Here is a 21234-nt window from a genome sequence, read left to right as displayed (position 1 = left end):
ATTGCTTCTAAGCCTGCATAAATACAGCAAAAAAAAAGTAAACTAGGGATTTTTCTAAATTGTATGATATAGATTGTGTCATATGAATATCAAAGGAGCATCCTTGAAATAAAAATACTGTAAAAGTATTCAACATGTAAAAATATGGTACATAATGGTAGTTTCACTGTTATAAAAAGTATTTTTATAATTTTATTTTTTATTTATATAAATATATAATATATATATAAATATATATATTTATATAAATAAATATATTATATATTATTTATGTATTATATATATTTTTTATATATTATATATATATTTTAATTTTATAATTACATAATGCATTTTAATTAATATATGAATTAGTCTGAAAACAATTGGATTGTCTTTAAAATATAAGGGACATCCTTCAAAAAATAGTACGACAATATCTATGAATATGCTGATTAAATTTTAATAAATTTAATAGAAAATGCACTTATATAACCTCAAGTATTATTAGCCCATTCAAAGATCTTAAAGATGCGTTCAACCTGAAGGATATCATAGAAATATTCACGTATATAATCCAGCTACAAAATTGGATTAAAGAAAATTGTGATATCGTAAATGAGGTCCTTTCGGGTATAAAGGCACTTTGGGTTAAAAATAAAATAAAGAAAAAGATAAGTAGTGCATGTCATACATTATATTAATTGTTAATTGTTAACAATAATGAGGATTTATTAAATAAGATATATACAGTAAAGGAGTGTACTTTGCGACATTGAAAAAGAAATGCTGCTCTGTTGAAAAGTCAGCATTTCAAAAATACTCCAAATGTTTTACAGACACTACGGATTGCTTGAGAGAAAATACATTTCGCAAACAATAAACACACAATTTTAGTGAAAGATGACGTATTAAATGAAATTTTGCATTATTATGTTTTTATTATTAACATTATTGTTATTTTTGTTCCTTATTATCCTAACAGTAGTGATTTATTTGGTCTCAAAAAATGTTGACAATAATAATTTACCATCAATTTGTGGGAAAATAAACATTTTGTGACTTGATTAAATAAAAAAGTTTGTTTGTCTAGTCATATTTTTTCATTGTACTGTTCCTAAAGTTAATGTTAAAATCTCGTTAATGTTAAAAAACACTTGACTGGCAGTGGGGGATATAAAACGACTATTCCTGAATTTAAAAAGAAAACGTTTTCAAGGAGCAGCTGGCGTCTTTGCCACCCAACACCCGAGCAGCCCATTAGCTGCTCTGAAGCGCATGATGAATAATCACCCAGCGGGGTTTAATGTCCACATCAGATTTACAGAGGAGCGGTGGTGGCGGACGAGGCTCTGCGGTGGTCACCGGATGGGAGCTGATCAGGCGTCAGTTCCTGGCACTCTTCATCAAGCGCTTCCACCACGCCCGGAGGAGTCGCAAGGGACTCATTGCCCAGGTAATAGTCGCCGTCTGTCATGTTGATGAATCCGAGGCTACTACTTGAAGAATGTTAGCTAGCGTTGGAACGGTGATGCAGGAAGCGTGGGGATTGTCATCTATCTTGATGGCGTTCATAAGGGAGCAGAACCAGAAGACGACAATGTCTTGTCACTTAAAGTGCTCATGACACCAACAAATATCTGTGAAAAAAAAGACAAAATTAAAGAACTCACTTAATAAATCATATTTGTCATACTGCTGTCATTAATAAGTAAACAAAATTGCGATATGAGTGAAATTCATTCATTCATTTTCTACCGCTTTTTCCTCACAAGGGTCGCGGGGGGTGCTGGAGCCTATCCCAGCTGTCTTTGGGCGGGAGGCGGGGTACACCCTGGACTGGTCGCCAGCCAGTCACAAGGCACATATAGACAAACAACCATTCACACTCACATTCATACCTATGGACAATTTGGAGTCGCCAATTAACCTAGCATGTTTTTGGAATGTGGGAGGAAACCGGAGTACCCGGAGAAAACCCATGCATGCACGGGGAGAACATGCAAACTCCACACAGAGATGCCCGACGGTGGAATTTAACCCTGGTCTCCTAGCTGTGAGGTCTGCGCACTAACCACTCGACCGCCGTGCCGCCGCATTTAAGAATATTAGACAAAAATGTGGACTTGACTTAGTCCAACGTCTTCCAGGTTTTTTACTTTTTATTCCCATCTGCTGAGAAATATGAAAACATTTGTCCCTCAAAGTTGACTGAAAGGAATTGGAAATGTGAACAACCTTACTCTGTGAGTAAGTTATGGTATAAATATTGCGAGTGACTTGCACCAATAAGCCAAACCTGTGACAAGTTTCTTCATTTTTTTTTTCATTTCACATTGCATGCTAATCATGTGTTTCCATTTGCTGCTGATTAAATACAACCAGGCCATAATTGCGATGAGATGACAGGCCACTATTAGCCCATTAAGTGGGTGTCTGTATTATTTCTTTCTATATAATACCGTAAGTCAACATCAATAAACAGCCACATTTCCGACACGTCAACATTCATTTTTTATCAGGAGCTCTTGCTAAGGTACAGCCATCACTGGTTAGTTAAAAGGCGCACTCACATTATGGAATAGAACAGAAAATACTAAGTAATGAGGCCAAGAATGAATACAGTGGTTCTAGGACAGAGCCCTGGGGGCACACCCGTGGTGATATTACAGTATATAGGACAGTATAAAATCAAAAATTTTAAGACCAGCTGAAAAATATCGCCGCACGGTGGATGAGTGGTTAGCACTTAGGCAACATAGTCAGATTAGTTAGATTATGGCTGCATGGGTTTTTTCCAGGTACTCCGGTTTCCTCCCACATTCCAAAAACATGCTAGGTTAATTGGCGACTCCAAATTGTGCATAGGTATGAATGTGAGTGTGAATGGTTGTTTGTCTATATGTGCACTGTGATTGGCTGGCGACCAGTCCAGGGTGTACCCCGCCTCTCGCCCGAAGATAGCTGGGATAGGCTCCAGCACCCCCAGCGACCCTTGGTAGGAAAAAGCGGTAGAAAATGAATTAATGAAAGTTGCTAATCAGGGGTTGCACAGTGGATGAGTGGTTAGCATGCAGGCCTCACAGCGAGGAGAGCCGAGTTCAATTCCACCCTCGTCCATCTCTGTGTGGAGTTTAGGTGGCTTCTCTGCAGGGACTCCGGTTTCCTCCCACATTCCAAAAACATGCTAGGTTAATTGGCGACTCCAAATTGTCCATAGGTATGAATGTGAGTGTGAATGGTTGTTTGTTTGTATGTGCCCTGTATGTATGTGCCCGCCTCTCGCCCAAAGACAGCTGGGATAGGCTCCAGCACCACGCTAATGAGGATAAGCAGAATAGAAAATCGATGGATGGATTAAAAAAATTGCAAAAAATTACATTTTACACTGTTTGATCTCCCATTTCTTCTTTTTGCCTCTTAAAAATGTAATCAGTGTATTTTCCAGTGTTTGTTGTCCATAACGTATGCCAGCCCATACCATAACACTGCCCCCATGGACCCCTCGATCCACAACACAGGTGCTTTTACAGTAGACAAACAACCATTCACACTTCTCCTTTAAATAAAACCCATGCTGGCAAAAAAAAAAAATTGCGATAAACTCATGCATTGTTCATGGCAAAATGCTTTGGCTTTGCAAGTGGCGCTAATGACTTTGGTTTTTTTTTTTTCCAACACTCTCTCAATAGAAGAAGCACCAGCTGTCACCTGCAATTACCATCAAATAAGAGAACAAGGCTGAGAGAAAGCGTTTCGTCCATTAAGCTTTGCGCCAATTGCTCTTTATCTTCCTGCTACTGCTTTTTTTCGGCAGTCTTAAGTTGAGGATTTTCGTCGGCCAGCCTCTTGAAATTTGCAAAGGCCAATTAATCAAGCATGCGCCAACGACGACATACAAGTGATTAAACATTAAAGATATCTGACCTTTAAGCCGCCTCTTGATGAAATGAAAAAACGAATTACACGCCAGAGAATTGAATGGGAGTAAAAAAAAAAAAAAGAATACAAAAGAATGCAAAAAAAACTAATTATTAAAATATAGTTTTGTGTTCAATATCAAATTCCCTTGACAAATATGACGTTTTAAATGATTACTGTCACTGTGCTTGCTTTAGGTGGTGTTGCCTGCCATTTTTGTATGCCTCTCTCTTATCTTCTCACTCATCGTGCCGCCGTTTTACGAATATCCCCAACTGGAATTGCAGCCCTGGATGTACGGATCTCCTCAAAGCACCTTTTTCAGGTAAGCACACATGCTGTGATATGATTGTGTTTTTGCTTCATGTTGCCTTTCATCTTCTTGCATAAATAGCCACCCAACATCTCTGGAGCTGTACTCGACATATTTTTGTTAAAGAATAGCACCATTTATTGACTGCCGGCATTGACTCTGTAAGAAACAAAGAGTTGTACGACATGTCTTAGATGTCTTAATCAATTCATACTCCCAATGCTATCCGTGTCCCCATTGGATATGAGCGCCAATCACTGTTATCTCAAAGATAATCCCTACTGTCTTCACTGACACCTCAAGGTATTTTATATCCCCTGATGTTCATTTCAGACGGAATTAACTTTGGCCTCAGTTTTATTGTAATTGACCTATTATACTATTTACAGTCAGCTTTGCTGCATTGTGGAAGCAAGACTCACAAGACTTTGTGAGATTATAACGCGACAAGATTTCTCATTGCGATCACACTTTTGTGGGCACTAGTACTGGGACGATAATAAGTTAATTAATTAATCCTAATAACAAAAAAATAAATGAGAATGAACTTGATCATTTTGCTGACTTCAATTTAAAAAGTGTTTTCCCACTTCCTGTTTTTTTTGTCACATTTAAATGTTTCAGCTCATCAAACAAATTCAAATATTAGTCACAAAATGCAGTTTTCAAATGAAACGTTTTTTTTTAAGGGAGGGCGGCACGGTGGAAGAGTGGTTAGCGCGCAGACCTCACAGCTAGGAGACCAGGGTTCAATTCCACCCTCGGCCATCTCTGTGTGGAGTTTGCATGTTCTCCTTGTGCATGCGTGGGTTTTCTCATTCCAAAAAAAAAACATGCTAGGTGAATTGTTATGAATGTGAGTGTGAATGGTTGTTTGTCTATATGTGCCCTGTAATTGACTGGCAAACCAGTCCCGGATGTACCCCGCCTCTCGCTCGAAGACAGCTGGGATAGGCTCCATCACCCCCCGCGACTCTCGTGAGGAAAAGCGGTCGAGAATGAATGAATGAATTATTAAGGGAGAGCAAAAACAAATCTACATGTCCCTATGTAAAAATGTGATTGTCCCCTAAACCTAATAGGTGGTTGGGCCACACTTAGCAGCAGCAACTGCAATCAAGCATTTGTGATAACTTGCCATGAGTCTTTTACAGCGCTGTGGAGGAATTTTGGCCCACTCATCTTTGCAGAATTGTTGTCATTCAGCCACATTGGAGGGTTGTGAAGCGTGAAGTTAATATTTAAGGTCATGCCACAGCATCTCAATATTGTCCTGCCGAAGAACCCGAGTTGGTTTCAGCCTGAAGTCACCAAAAATGACCATACATTCTCTTTCAGGATTTTTTGGTAGACAGCAGAATTAATCGTTCTATTTATCACAGCAAGTCTTCCAGGTTCTGAAGCAACAAAACAGGCCTTGACCATCACACTACCACCACCATATTTTACTGTTGGCATGATGTTTTTTTTCTTACTTCTACAAAATATGTAATGGGACACACAACATAGGTTTGAATGAGTGTGAAACAGTGTTTGTCTATATGTGCCCTGCGATTGGCTGGCAACCAGCCCAGGGTGTCTGTTCCAGCATACCCCCGCAACTCTAGTGAGGATAAGCAGTATAGAAAATTGATGCATGGACAATGCAAGAGGTTAGCATAGGCAAAAACAGGCCAAATAAATAATACATTATATAGCATATTGGCACACACATTTTGGCACTGTGCTGTTATTAAAACATTGGTTATGTTGCTACAATGTTGTAAATGATGCTGTGGTCAAATACAGTTATGAACTATTGTATTAAAATTTTGTTAAAAAAAAAAAAAAAAATGCTGGCTCTCTCCAATTAAGCAGTTAAAGCCCCTTTGCACTTTAAGTAATAAACACACACAGTATGATTACAGTATTTACAATACACAAACCAACTATCATGTATCATATTCTTCCCCCATGCTCAAGCTTGTCCAAAATGACCTCTACTACGGCCAATAATAATTCCATAATATTGTCTTTTCACTTGAGCACCCTTGAAAGCGTCCCCTCTTAAACTAAAAAGATACCAAATGATCCGTTTGAGCGTCTTCTAATGAATGATCATGATCATCAGCTATCTTTTCTTCTAATTTCTCAGCTGCTAACTAGGATTCATTAGTTCCACCACTTCCGTATATACGCATGACTCTCTGTTTTTATTATCAGGGAACACAAGTGGCAAGCCAGCCGTTGTTAATGGCGGGACAGATGGCTGCACATCATCCTTTTTTTTTTTTTTTTACTATCTTGGATTACACAGGCGTACGACCTTCATAGAGATGCCTCTTGATGAGATGACTAGCGCTATCGTGTCATTGTTGGACAAAAGATGTGGTCTTTACATTGACTTTATGCTTTATATATTTGCAGTAATGATGCTCCAGAAAATACTGAGTTGTCTCAGGTGGTGGAAACGCTGGTGAACCAACCTGGTTTTGGTACCCGCTGCATGGACGGAGATCCTATTCCGTAAGTAATGGGATCTAATAATAAGTACAATAAAGTCAATATCGATATTTATACCACCCTGGTTATTGTGAGGTATAATGGAATCATATATTACAATATTGACGCTTTGTTGCACTCCGAGTTAAGATATTGTATTGTAAGAGATGATACGATACATCACAACATTGATATGATATTTTACACAACCCTTAGTAAAGATATTGTATCATACACAATCATGCTGGTATTTTGTCCTGATACACAACATCGATATTTTGGCAGCCATTATCAATACTGTATAGTATTGATAGTGATAGCGATACTGTATGTTGCAATATTGATACCATATCCCACCACTAATATCAGTTTGTATCATGTAAGGAAAAAGAGAGCGGAAAAAAAAAATCATACGAGATGATATGCTAACAGCTAATGATAGCAAACCTTGCAAAAAAGGGCCGAGCATGATGATAACCATAGAACTGAATATTCATCACAAATGGATTGCGTCTGACCTTTTCACGTTCCACTTGTTTCTCCTATATCAGCTTGTCCAACAAGCCACCAAAAAACAATTTTCTTTTGTTGTTTGCTTGCTTGCTGTCGGGACATTTATTTATTTATTTATTTATTTATTTCCCCCCACATGAAATGTCCTTTAAATGTCAATGAGTTTAAATCAAAGCCTGTGTTGATTTATGGCGCCGTACATCAGCTATGTATATATTTAATGTGAGTGTGCGATGGCCATATAAACGTGTCCAGCTCGCAACGTGGTGTAGCTTGTATTACCTTCTGCATGGAGGAATATGATGGAGCAACTCAGTAGTGCATCTTTGTTCCCCCTACATTAGTATTTACTCTATTAGAACAAAAATAAATATGAATACATTCAAAATAGATGAATACATACAAAGGAGTTAAGAAGTAACTCAATAAAAAAAAAAAAAAAACATTTGCCTGAATACTTCATGGCGGCCCATTCGTTAGCACGCATGCCACACAGCTAGGAGACCTGACTTCGATTCCACACTCGGGCATCTCTGTGTGGAGTTTGCATGTTCTCCCCGTGCATGCGTGGGTTTTCTCCGGGTACTCCGGTTTCCTCCCACATTCCAAAAACATGCTAGGTTAATTAGCGACTCCAAATTGTCCATAGGTATGAATGTGAGTGTGAATGGTTGTTTGTCTATATGTGCCCTGTGATTGGCTGTACCCCACCTCTCGCCCGAAGACACCCTGGGCTCCAACACCCCCGTGACCCTTGTGAGGATAAGCGGTAGAAAATGAATGTATATATGTTATGAATATACGGTACCTAATATACTGTTCTAACCTACAAGGGCATCTTTTGTCCCCCTACGTTATTACTGTATATGGTCCAATAAAGCATATAATAGATACAACAAATATATATATATAAGTATAATAAGTATATATAAGTACTTATATAAATATAAGTACAAAGTATAAAAGTACAAAATGATAATAATAAATAATAAAATAATATAATTCATAAAAATATATACAAACATGAAATGATAAAAAATACTAAAATGTACTAAGTCATAAATACATCTTTGTTGTTCTTCAGCAGCACTGATAAATTAATAATTAGTAATTAATTACAAACGTGACTAATTACTATCAACCTGATTTTTTTTTCTACCACTCCCGAGAAAGGCTGGTCATCTCCTGAAATAATAAATAATTTTTCAAATAAAGAAGAACAATAAACAAATATTTGAAAATATACATAAACACAAATAAAAGGGATAATTACAAATACACAAAACAAACAACAACAATTAAGTGAACGTAAAACAAAATGCATATTTACCTGCAGGAATCTGCCTTGTGTATCCCTTGGCTCTGATTGGCTGACTCCATCTGTGGATCAGTCGGTGGCTGACATCTTCCTCAATGGCAACTGGAGCATGTCTGACCCCTCACCATCCTGTCATTGCAGCACTCCTCAACGGGCCATCATGCTGCCCGACTGTCCCCCCGGTGCTGGGGGACTGCCACCTCCTCAGGTACTTTTTGTAATTCATACACAAATACAATACACTATCTTTTATGAAAATATTTAGTTTGCATTGTTGTTGTGTTCATTGGTTAGCGTTTGGTGTGGAAGTGGAGTGGGTCATGATGTAAAGTGAATTAACTTCGAACTAACTTTCAGAAAACCAAAAAAAAATATTCATGATACAGGCCGTGCGGCACGGCGGTTGAGCGCGCAGACCTCACAGCGAGGAGACCAGGGTTCAATTCCACCCTCTGCCATTTCTGTGTGGAGTTTGCATGTTTTCTCCGGGTACTCCGGTTTCCTCCCACATTCCAAAAACATGCTAGGTTAATTGGCGACTCCAAATTGTCCATAGGTATGAATGTGAGTGTGAATGGTTGTTTGTCTATATGTGCCCTGTGATTGGCTGGCGACCAGTCCAGGGTGTACCCAGGGTGTACTGTCTCGCCCAAAGACAGCTGGGATGGATAAGTGGTAGAAAATTAATGAATGAATTAAAAGGGTTTCAAGTTCAATGGTGAACATCGAGCTTCTAATTCTGGTGTCAAGTACAAAAAAGACACTAAAGAAAAAGCAAAAGATCTTGGACTCTAAGCAGTATGTCCTGAAAAACCGCAGAGCGCTCTGTTCCTATACGAGTGCAACCTGAGAAGTTCCACTATAGACCTCACACAAAAACTGAGCCGTCAGCTCTGTTTGGGCTGACTCATTTGCAAACAATGTGTACAGCGACACCGCTCTGGCTTGCTCAAACGATAAAGACATCAATCGTACTCCGGCGTACGTGGTGGCTTTATCAATTCATGCGCACGGCTATTCATCTGTGAAGGTTAAACAACACCAAGAGTCAATACCTCGGAATTGATAATAAGGCTTAGCATCGCCTGACATTTCCATGGAAACCATCATTCCCACACCGTGCCACCTGTGGTGTCCTGTGTCCATGCGTTTTATTTCATCTTGTCTTTTATGGAGTTTCTCAAGGGCACACAACTCTTGTTAAAGATCCTCTACAGGACTAAGCGAAACAGAAAGTCATAACTTCATAACTTCAAGTGGTTGAAATCAACTGTTTTTGTGTTGATTTGTAGCAAAAGTTATATCCCTTCAATTATGTATGTTACAAGTTACAAGCTGTTAGCTGTACTAGCTGAATGGGACCAATCACAGCGGATTAGGCATGCCAAGAGGTGGGCCATAATAATAATAATACAGTAAAGTCTCGTTATATCGATATTCTCGGGAGTCGGAAAAAATATCGATATAACCGGACTATCCATATATCCGATCCTGCGTTAAAAGTGGGCAATAATGCACTCGACATTGTTCTATACTATAGAACAATGTCGAGCAGCTTAAATCAATCTTTGCTTAAGGATTTCAATACCAAAAAAGAACACGGCGAACGGCTGCTTCCAGTCAACTTTATTTTTCACACTTCCACCACCAGAGCACTGCACACACACCGATTCCCGCACTTCACAGGTCATGCTCAACCCGCCCCACATAGCTGGCCAAACACATGCCTGCAACAGAAGAACCAACTGCGTTCGTGGTTCCTCTCGTGTGTATAGATTCTATACCGGCATGTGTTTGGCCAGCTATTTGGGGGCGAGTTGAGCATGACCTGTGAACCAGAAAGTGCGGGAATCGGTGTGTGTGCTGCGCTCTGGTGGTGGAAGTGTGAAAAATAAAGTTGACTGGAAGCAGCCGTTCGCCGTGTTCTTTTTTGGTATTGAAATCCTTAAGCAAAGATTGATTTAAGCTGCTTTTGTATCGATATAAGCAGACCAAATTGGCTGGCGGGAGATGAAAAGGGCATCGTAGTAACCGGATTATCATAATAACCGGGTATCGTACTAACGGAAGTAATTATATCATAAAAGACTAGAAATTTGCCGAAAATGAAAATAGTATCGTAATAAGTAGTAATTCGTTATAACCGATATCGATATAACGAGACTTTACTGTAATAATAATAATAATAATAATAATACATTTTATTTGTATAGCGCTTTTCAAAATACTCAGACACTTTACAGAAAAATTGAATAAAAATAAGTAAACAGAGTAAAAGATACGTTGAAATACAACATTCATTGGTTTATACACAGTTAAAACGGCACGGCACATGGGCCATGGGTGAAATAAATTCATTCATTCATTTTCTACCGCTTTTCCTCACGAGGGTGCTGGAGCCTATCCCAGCTGTCTTCGGGCGAGAGGCGGGATACACCTTGGACTGGTGGCCAGCCAATCACAGGGCACATATAGACAAACAACCATTCACACTCACATTCATACCTATGGACAATTTGGAGTGGCCAATTAACCTAGCATGTTTTTGGAATGTGGGAGGAAACCGGAGTACCCGGAGAAAACCCCACGCATGCACGGGGAGAACATGCAAACTCCACACAGAGATGCCCGAGGGTGGAATTTAACCCGTGTCTGTGCGCTAACCACTAGACCGCCGTGCCGCCTCGTGAAATAAATTAAACCAGAAAATTTTGGAAATTCAAGGAAATACACTTGGAATAGATGCAGATTCTGGAAGATCTAGAAAGCTTTCTTATTGTTATTGTGTTTACCTGCTCGATAGGAGTCCACAACTCAATACAAAAGGCCGAAAATGAGCACAGTAGGTCCACTTTAAGTAAAGAGTTTGGCTTTTTGAAACAGTTTCAAAAGTAATACTTTTGTGTCACAAAAATGCCTCCTCAAATAAAATCAGATCCCACAGTAGACCTCAGGATCACTATGCGCTGTTTCCTGTCCATTGTTGTTTGTGTTCCACAGTGTTTACATGCGTCACTGAAGAGAGAGGCTCGCGTCACAGCGGTCTTCACCCATTGTGCAACACACACAAACAATGGCGACGATGCGCAGTGAAACGTCTTAACTTGTACCCGACCTTTTTTTCCCCCACATTTCCTATTGTAATACAAGTACTCCAACACTCTGTTTTAACTTTAACCTTAAATACACAGAAATTATCACATTATTGTTAAATTGGCCGCACACTAAATAAATTATCTGCCCAAACTTTGACCAAAATAAATTACATAGCTAGCCTTGTTGCTGTAAAATGTAAATTGTTTTGTAATTTTAAGCTGTTTTGACCGAGTATACAATCTCCTGCTGGGTCTTAATGATGAATTACGCCTCTCGCATTCTCTCTATCATTACGAAATTGTTGAAATTTCCAACAGTTGTTGGCTTGTTTGTTTGCTTTTCAGCATCATTTGGAATGTGTCAGTTTTCCCCGGTCCCCTTGAAAGCATTTTGATGTTTCTTTTTTCTTGATCTCCTGCAGCAGAAAGCAGTCTACCATGCAAAAAAAAAAAATAAAAATCTTGCCCATGATTGCGTTTTTTTGTGCAGATTGGACTGGGGGAGTGTCTGTTCCACTTTATGAAGGATCACTCTGCTAATTAGCGCTCTCTCGCTAACTAAATATGCAAAAGAAGAAGAGTGTGTCTTCCGCAGCAGGCAGCGTGTCGCACGGCAGCCTAATTGGACGCTTGAATGTAGCCATTTATTCACGGGAAGGGGGGTGGGGGGGGGGGGCATCCAATTAGGCTCCTTTGACATCAGATGCTTTTTTTAGCTTAATTGTCTGTTATCATAACGCTGTAGGGAGGAGATGTGCTCCACACTTTAGGGAATAAATATCACCTGCAGAAGACAACTTTGCCGGGTTTTTGTTCAGGCCGTCTGGATTGATCTGTGCTTTTTGTGTGAGTTAAATTCCACACCTATAAGCCCATGGCAAAAATCTAGGGGTGTCCTCTTACAACTTTTCCACTTCTTTTTCATTAATGTCTTGAATATCTTGAATCTCAGCTGATTATTTTGAGTGTGGAATATTAGAAAATGCTCGTTCAAACAGAGCTTTCCTTTTGAGTTAGCTTTCTGGTATCATCTCTTATGTTAACGGGTTGGTTTTGACCCATGTATTAAATCTATAAAATACACTAAAAACAATAAGTTACCATCATATTTGCTTCTCATGTCTTGGTTATCTTCTTAGGCTTCCTCATTCAATGAAAATGTTGTTTTGGTGTGGGCATGTAGGCCTTTTTTTTTGTCACTCTACCCCTTTTAAAATGAACCTCAAAAGAATCATATTAATAAATTGAAGGTTCTTTTGTTACCTGGCTATTACTGAGGGATATAGAACATATCTCTTAAATCAATTAGTTTTATTTATTTTCTCATTTTAGTATTAATCACTAAAGAAACATTGATAGTGTTGGGGTGAATTTTGACCCATATATATTAATGTCAAGAAAAGGTAGTAAAAGTGATTGTTTTCAGCAACAGAACTTTAGTATAAAGTGAAATGAAAAAGCAGAACAGGTCCAGATCTTGGTTCACTGTACTTCTTGCCATTCTTTCCATGATCCAAATTGTAAATGTTGAAATCAGCCACTCAAATGAGTGAATTCGCCTCACATGTCTGGACATTGTTTTTCTGCTGGTATACTGGAAAAACGGTCAAAATGAGAATCCCCTGAAGCTTACATGATGAAAAAAGGTGCTGGTTGTCATTGTGTTGGCTAATTGTACACTTATGATTTCAGTTGTGGCTCAAAATATTGCTTTATAGTCATATTATTATAACCGGGTCAAAACCGACACTAACAATACAGTGGTCATAATTTCAACCAGACCATTTTAAATTGTAGTCAAAATTATTTTTTTTGTTTTATTTTGTTGAACTAGAGTTTCCTGACAAAATCAAAAAGCCTTGATGCAATAAACAAATGTTATGTAATTCTTTTTATGCATTAAACTGTAAAAGCGACCCTAACATAAGAGGAGGGATATAATCGTCAAAAACAAACAGACCCAGTTTGTGCTGCCCACACTGGTCTATAAATGTGAATGAATATTTGGTGGTGCTTAGAGAGGCTGTCGGTGCAAATTCGCATCCACGTTTCCATCAGACTACCCTAGGGCAGCTGTGTCTACAGATATAGATAACCACCAGCAGTGGGTGACGGAGGAGTGAATGAATAATGGCTTCACTTCATTGTGAAGCACTTTGGGTGCCTTGAAAAGTGCTATAAAAATTATCCAATTAATTTCTTTCTGCATGGGGGGGGTATAGTTTTATCCACAATGCCGTCAATGTCGTGGCAGGTAAGTATAATATAGTGAGGTTTGATGTGCTCAATTAAGTGATTAAACCTGACATTACTCACCACCGATATGGGGTTGGCTTTTTTTCTGTTGTGGCTAATGATGTTTCGCAATCCCGCGGTGGTTTCCCGTGTGATGCTGCTTCACATGCATGATGAGTTTGAGTGTATTAAACCTCCCGGGTTATGTGCTACCACGGGAAACTTAATGCATGACAAGTTTTGCACTCAGCTGCGACTTCTTTTTTTGGACTTTAACAAATAATACTGCCACATTGCTGACACCACTCCTGTTCCTTGCTACGTTCTTAACTCGTTAGCACAGGGGTGGGCAAACTACGGCCCGGGGGCCACATCCGGCCCGCCAAGTGTTTGAATACGGCCCGCCCAATCTTTCCAAAGTATTTCATTTAAACTCAACATACAACCTGGCATCATGGCCTGAGCCAACCTTTTGATGGTTTTATCAATTTCGTTTTTTGACATGGTCTGTTGTTTACAAAGTGCTCCTGAAAAAAGGGACACAAGCACATAATAATAATAATAATAATTATTATTATTATTATTATTATTATTATTATTATTATTATTATTATTATTATTTATTATTATTATTATTAGATTATTATAATTATTATTAGAACTATTATGATTATTATAATTATTATATTAATGCTAATTATTATATTAATTATATATAATAGTATTGTTATATTTGCATATTTTACATAATAATAATGTAATAATTATTATTTTAATTTTATTGTAATTATTATAATATTTTATTTTTAAAATATTTAAATATAAATATAAAATAATAAATAATAATAGCAGATTGCATGACAATTTTACAGATACAATAATACCAGGTGGACTGTTACGTGTAAAATATATACGTAGTCTGCCCCCCCCCCCTGTAAATTTTGTCATATCAATGCGGCCCGCGAGTCAAAAAGTTTGCCCACCCCTGCGTTAGCACATAATGTTGTTATAATCATGTGGGCTCTATTCGGCCGCTGCTGTATTGAACTGCAGATGTGGAATCTTGATTCAACTGAGATTCCGAAATATATCTTATGTTGATATCTTATATACCTTATGTTGATATAAGCCTGATACCTCATAGCAATATGAATGGACAATTGATGATCACTTGAAAATGTATGACATATGTTTTATTTTTACAGAGAATCCAGAACACAACTGACACGCTCCTGGATATGACAGGACGAAACATTACGGACTTCTTGGTCAAGACGTATAAGTACTCTGGCCAAACAAGGTACTGATTAATTAGGTATACACTTCCATCCATCCGTTTTCTATGCCGCTTATCCTCATTAGAGTTGCAGGGGTATGCTGGAGCCTATCCCACCTGACTTCTGGCGAGAGGCGGGGTACACACTGGACTGGTCGCCAGCCAATCACAGGGCACAATTCGACAAACAACCATTCATACTTTACACTGACAGTTGCCAAATACTCAGGGTAGGTTATTAGGTTAGTTGGAGACTTAAAGTTAGTATTATTTGCGCAGTGGTATCATCCACATTGAAGGTCACATGTTAAATGGTCATATTAAAAAGATAATGTGATAACAGACTATTCTTGAACCTATGTGAAACAAAAATTATGCTGTTTGGCAGAAAAAGACAAATCGATGTTGCAGACGTTGAAAGGGGGAATGAACATGTATTTCTGTGGATGATAATAGAAGAGTCTTGAGCGAGTCAGATTATGTCACATCTGGAAATCACATCTGGAAATCACATGTGGAATACAGGAAGTGAATAAATGTATTGCAATAGAAACAGATGGCGGGGTAGGATTTAATAAGCTTTGCTTCTTCCTACTCCTTTTGGACATGTGGAACTGTGAATTGAATTATGTGATCTATTCCATCACATAATTGTCATGCTGCTGCAGACGCAACACAACAGAGGGGGTGATTTGGCACAGTCAGAGCCACCTCCCCCTCTACAAATTCTTTGCATAGGGTCCCACTATCCATAGGGCCCATTTTGTGCAAGGGGGCCAAATGCGCAAAGGATGCACACGGCTGGTATGACACCTTTCCTGCTGCTGGTCTTGGTTGGTATAGAGGTCCTGCTGCTCAGCTCTGTGCATGAGTGATAGGTGTGGCTGCTGTGAAGCCCGGGACCAAATTCTTGTCCCAGTCCAGCCCTGAATTCAGACATTAACAAAAGTGACACTGATTAAAAATCTGAAATATGGTATAACATCCATGATATGCATTACGATCTTTATTTCTACTGAATCTGTATTTTCTAATCAATACACTATATTTTTACATTATGTTTTAGCGTGTTAGCCACACAGTCAGGAGATCAGAAAGACCTGGGTTCGGTTCTCCACTTGGGCATCTCTGTATGGAGTGTGCATGTCCTCCCCATGTGTGGGTTTTCTCCGGGTACTCCGGTTTCCTCCCACATTCCAAAAACATGCTAGGTTAATTGGCGACTCCAAATTGTCCATAGGTATGAATGTGAGTGTGAATGGTTGTTTGTCTATATGTGCCCTGTGATTGGCTGGCCACCAGTCCAGGGTGTACCCTGCCTTTTGCTGGAAGTCAGCTGGGATAGGCTCCAGCATAACTATGACCCCAGTGAGGATAAGCGGAGTAGAAAATGGGTTAATGGATTATATTTCAGCAAGAGGTGAAAAATACCAAAATGTTATTTTCTTCATAAACTGAAACATAATGAGATACTTTATTTTAATATGTAAATTAGTTAAGAAAAACAACTTTAATTATGTGTGTATGTTTATATTTATATCAAATTTTTTAAGGTATGGGGGGATCTCTGTTGGGGCAGTCAATTCTCAAGTGCGTCTGAGTGAGGCGGCCATTGAAGCCACGATGGAGGATCTAAAGAGACTGTTTGGTTCTTTCCTGGTAAGCCAAACACAGTATTTATGCATCTACAGTTATATACAGTACAGTAGATATATACAGGTATATATGTACATTTATTTATTTTAAGTATACATCCATAAAATAAAATCTTCTTTCTATTTCTGTTTAGGGAAACATGACCGATGAGATATTCCACACCGGTGAGACTCTGCTGAAGAAGCTTGGAACGAAACACAACATCAAGGTAGAACTATTATCAGGAAGGGGGCAAACACCCTTTCAAACCAGCCCCGCCCTGATTGATTTAACTGATATAAGGAATGGTAGAAAGACAATGGCATTGAGGCTTGCGTGCTAACCACTCGGTCACCGTGCAGCCTCAGCGTTTTCAATCAAATTTTGTTCTAAGTCAAACTCTTACCTAAATGAACATTTAATTCACTCACACTGTGCACAGAACCGAAGATGGACATCAAATACAGTATTAAAAAACAATATATACTATAATTAAACAGTACTTTTTAAAAATGGAAAAACATTTATAGGTCATTTTTTTGAGCAAGCAGCACAAAGAGGTGATGATGCAACTCCACAATAGAAGAGAGCATGTCAGTGCATTTTTAAGCTGAAAAAGTGACTACAAAGTGGCAGAAGTGCATTTTATAAGAGCCATGCAGCAACTAGGAAGTGACAAGACTTGGACCCGTGTTGCGCGCACGTGCACACACACACACACACTTCTGTTGCAAATGTGAAAATGGTTCATGGTGTTACATTTGTAAAAAATATTTTTTTAATGTATAACGTGATTTTTTTTTGTGGGTGCTCGAGTGGTTAGCATGTGGGCCACATAGTCAGGAGATTGGTAAGACCTGGGTTCAATCCTCCCCATGTTCTCCCCATGCAAAAAACATTCTAAATTCTAAACTCTAAATTGTCCATAGGTATGAATGTGAGTGTGAATGGTTGTTTGTTTATATGTGCCCTGTGATTGGCTGGCGACCAGTCCAGGGTGTACCCCGCCTCCCACCTGAAGACGGCTGGGATAGGCTCCATAGAAAATGGATAAATGGATGGATGTTTTTTTGTGTGTTCTTTATGCTGTGTCAAGTCAACGTTATGCTTGAAACATGTGTATCGTTTCACAAAATGCTCTTTTTCTTCTTTCTGATATTTAAGTGAAACTTACATGTGTTCTACTGCTGATTACTAAAGAACGGGAAAAGGTTGAAACGTGTTTTTTTTCTGATGAAAGGGAAGGGTCTAACATTTCTTTTGGCATCTACCTCGTCTATATACCCCAAGAACACAATATTCTGTGTGCCTCAAAAAATGAGTCAAAATCATCAAAAATGGTACCAAGTACCAAGAGGGGCACCTTTTGAAAAATGGCTGTGATTGAAAGAATGAATGCAAGGGTTGAGTGTTGCGACCAAAAGTGCAGCCAGTATTGGTGGACGTCATGATTATGTTCATGTCGAAAAAACTGAGGACCACCTGTAAGGGAACGACGGATACACAGTCATTCCGTACAATGACTTTGCTGTGTTGTCCTCCCTTTTTAATACACCACAAAAGTGTCAAGCTGTGTGTGTGAGAGCCAACACAAGCATTTTTTTTTTAAAACACGACTCGTGAGCAAGACTTTTTTTTGTCCCAATTAGCATTGCACACTCAGTGGGGAGTCCGCCATTTCCTCTTTTATGCATTTTTGTTTCTTTCTTTCCTTCCACCCAGAGAGCCATGAGCTGAGAGAATTATCGTACTTCCATTGACGGGAAAAAGAACAAAGTGCAAAAAATGAAATAAAATAAATGGCACGGCGGTCAAGTGGTTAGCGCGCAGACCTCACAGCGAGGAAACCAGGGTTCGATATCACCCTTGGCCATCTCTGTGTGGAGTTTGCATGTTCTCCCTGTGCATGCGTGTGTTTTCTCCGGGTACTCCGGTTTCCTCCCAGATTCCAAAAACATGCTAGGTTAATTGGCCACTCCAAATTGTCCATAGGTATGAATGTGAGTGTGAATGGTTGTTTGTCTATATGTGCCCTGTGATTGGCTGGCGACCAGTCCAGGGTGTCCCCCGCCTCTCGGACAGGAGAGTCAGGAGTTCTCCGGACCTAAACTTTTCTGCAGGGATTGTTAAATAAGACATGTCTCAACACTTTGGTCTATGCAGGAACGGGAATATGATATGAAGAGGTTCCGTCAAGTATCTCAGGTGGCTATGAAACAACTAAGGGCGGTTGTTGTCCACAGGTATGGTTCTACAACCAGGCGTGGCACGGCATGGTGTCCTTCCTCAACGTGGCCAACAACGCCATCCTGAGAGGGAATCTGCCAACGGGACAGGACCCCCGCCTTTATGGCATCACCGTGTCCAACTACCCCCTCAACCTAACCAAAGAACAGCTGTCCTTCGTGGCCCTGTGAGTCCAGTCAACAATTATGGGCATAAAATTTTCATTTTTAGCTGTGTTCATTTGATATAGAATGAAACTACAGGACATTATTTAAAATCTAACAAAACTGCCTTTTTTCACATTGATATCGTGCTATATGTTTGTACAAATTGTTAGCTGGTTAGCGTTTTAGTCGTGAGAATAAAAATGCCAGGTGTTAGCATTTTTGTAATTTTGTATACATTTTCCAAATAAACAGAAATAGATCCATGGCTTTTGCTAGCATGTTAGCTGCTAGCATTGTTAACATTTCCATTGCATTAAAGTAGCATTACCTTACAAACCAAAGTATCATTACCTTACAAACCAAAGTAGCATTACCTTACAAACCAAAGTAGCATTACCTTACAAACCAAAGTAGCATTACCTTACAAACCAAAGTAGCATTACCTTACAAACCAAAGCAGCATTACCTTACAAACCAAAGTAGCATTACCTTACAAACCAAAGCAGCATTACCTTACAAACCAAAGCAGCATTACCTTACAAACCAAAGCAGCATTACCTTACAAACCAAAGCAGCATTACCTTACAAACCAAAGCAGCATTACCTTACAAACCAAAGCAGCATTACCTTACAAACCAAAGCAGCATTACCTTACAAACCAAAGCAGCATTACCTTACAAACCAAAGCAGCATTACCTTACAAACCAAAGTTTGTTTCAAATAGTGTGTTTTCCAACTGTCCGTGTTGACTACCCAGTGCCACGACGTCCACTGATGTGGTGGTGTCCATCTGCGTCATCTTCGCCATGTCCTTCATCCCCGCCAGCTTCGTCCTCTTTCTCATCCAGGAACGCGTCAGCAAAGCCAAACACCTTCAATTTGTCAGCGGAGTCAACCCGGCCGTCTACTGGCTGGCCAATTTTGTCTGGGACATGGTAAGCACCATCATTATACCATGCACTGATTACAGTAATATAATAATATTCATAATTGTAATAATCATTTTGTGTGGGTCAGTGCAACTACGCCATCCCATGCGTCATCGTCATCGTGATCTTCCTGTGCTTCCAACAAGAATCGTACGTGTCGGCGGACAATCTGCCTGCACTGGTTCTGCTTCTGGTTCTCTATGGGTAAGCCCTAATTTGAATTATTTAACGTTATTTTTCATGTTTATGTTCTTGTTTATTTAGCAAGATACTAACTTAATCTAACCTAATAAACAATATGGCTGAAGTTAAGGCTGAGAAATATAGCTCTATTTTCAATGATGCCATGTATTCAGATGGGCGGCCTAGTGGTTAGCACGCAGACCTCACAGCTAGGAGACCAGGGTTCAATTCCACCCTCGGCCATCTCTGTGTGGAGTTTGCATGTTCTCCCCGTGCATGCGTGGGTTTTCTAGGGGTACGCCGGTTTCCTCCCACATTCCAAAAACATGCTAGGTTAATTGGCCACTCCAAATTGTCCATAGGTATGAATGTGAGTTGTCTATATGTGCGCTGTGATTGGCTGGCGACCAGTCCAGGGTGTACCCCGCCTCTCGCCCCAAGACAGCTGGGATAGGCTCCAGCACCCCCCGCGACCATTGTGAGGAAAAGCGGTAGAACATGAATGAATGAATGTATGTATTCAGATGCTGTTTCAAAGCAGAATTGCTAACATGCTAACAGTCATATGCTAACATCTGCTCATGTGATAGCACTTGCTATGAAGACATATAGCAACAGCTTTGTGATTACCAACAGCACTAAAGCAAAAAATAACTTTACATCATGATCTCAGGCTAACAATAAAATGCTAACAATGCTAACAGTTTTACATGTTAAGAGATGGCAACTTAAGCAAAAGAAATCGCTAAGGTAGCCCTTTAATATATGCATATTTTAAAATATATCTTCATACACAGGTGGTCCATCACCCCCATGATGTACCCTGCGTCCTTCATATTCAACGTCCCCAGCACCGCCTACGTGGTGCTAACATGCATTAACCTTTTTGTCGGCATTAACGGCAGTGTGGCCACGTTCGTCATGGAGCTCTTCGACGACGAGGTACTTAACCGAGTGTCCGCT

The 21234-nt window shown here is 39.4% G+C and overlaps 1 protein-coding gene across 1 annotated transcript in view; it reads left to right on the top strand.

The window, feature by feature from the left end:
- Window positions 1-21234, top strand: part of LOC131125136 (phospholipid-transporting ATPase ABCA1) — an 89486-nt gene that overhangs the window by 53039 nt on the left and 15213 nt on the right. Inside the window, exons 28-38 of the mRNA XM_078795770.1 lie at window positions 1299-1435; window positions 4098-4225; window positions 6620-6718; window positions 8544-8733; window positions 15061-15155; window positions 16685-16790; window positions 16921-16995; window positions 19010-19179; window positions 19917-20094; window positions 20177-20292; window positions 21069-21213. Coding sequence (XP_078651896.1) covers window positions 1299-1435; window positions 4098-4225; window positions 6620-6718; window positions 8544-8733; window positions 15061-15155; window positions 16685-16790; window positions 16921-16995; window positions 19010-19179; window positions 19917-20094; window positions 20177-20292; window positions 21069-21213 — 1439 coding nt within the window. The remainder of the gene's footprint in view (window positions 1-1298; window positions 1436-4097; window positions 4226-6619; window positions 6719-8543; window positions 8734-15060; window positions 15156-16684; window positions 16791-16920; window positions 16996-19009; window positions 19180-19916; window positions 20095-20176; window positions 20293-21068; window positions 21214-21234) is intronic.

The sequence above is a fragment of the Doryrhamphus excisus genome, linkage group LG2 (assembly GCF_037039965.1).
Source record: "Doryrhamphus excisus strain RoL-2023G ecotype Guam linkage group LG2, RoL_Dexc_Guam_v1.1, whole genome shotgun sequence".
NCBI classification, from domain to species: domain Eukaryota; kingdom Metazoa; phylum Chordata; class Actinopteri; order Syngnathiformes; family Syngnathidae; genus Doryrhamphus; species Doryrhamphus excisus.
This window is presented reverse-complemented; position numbering and strand designations above follow the sequence as displayed.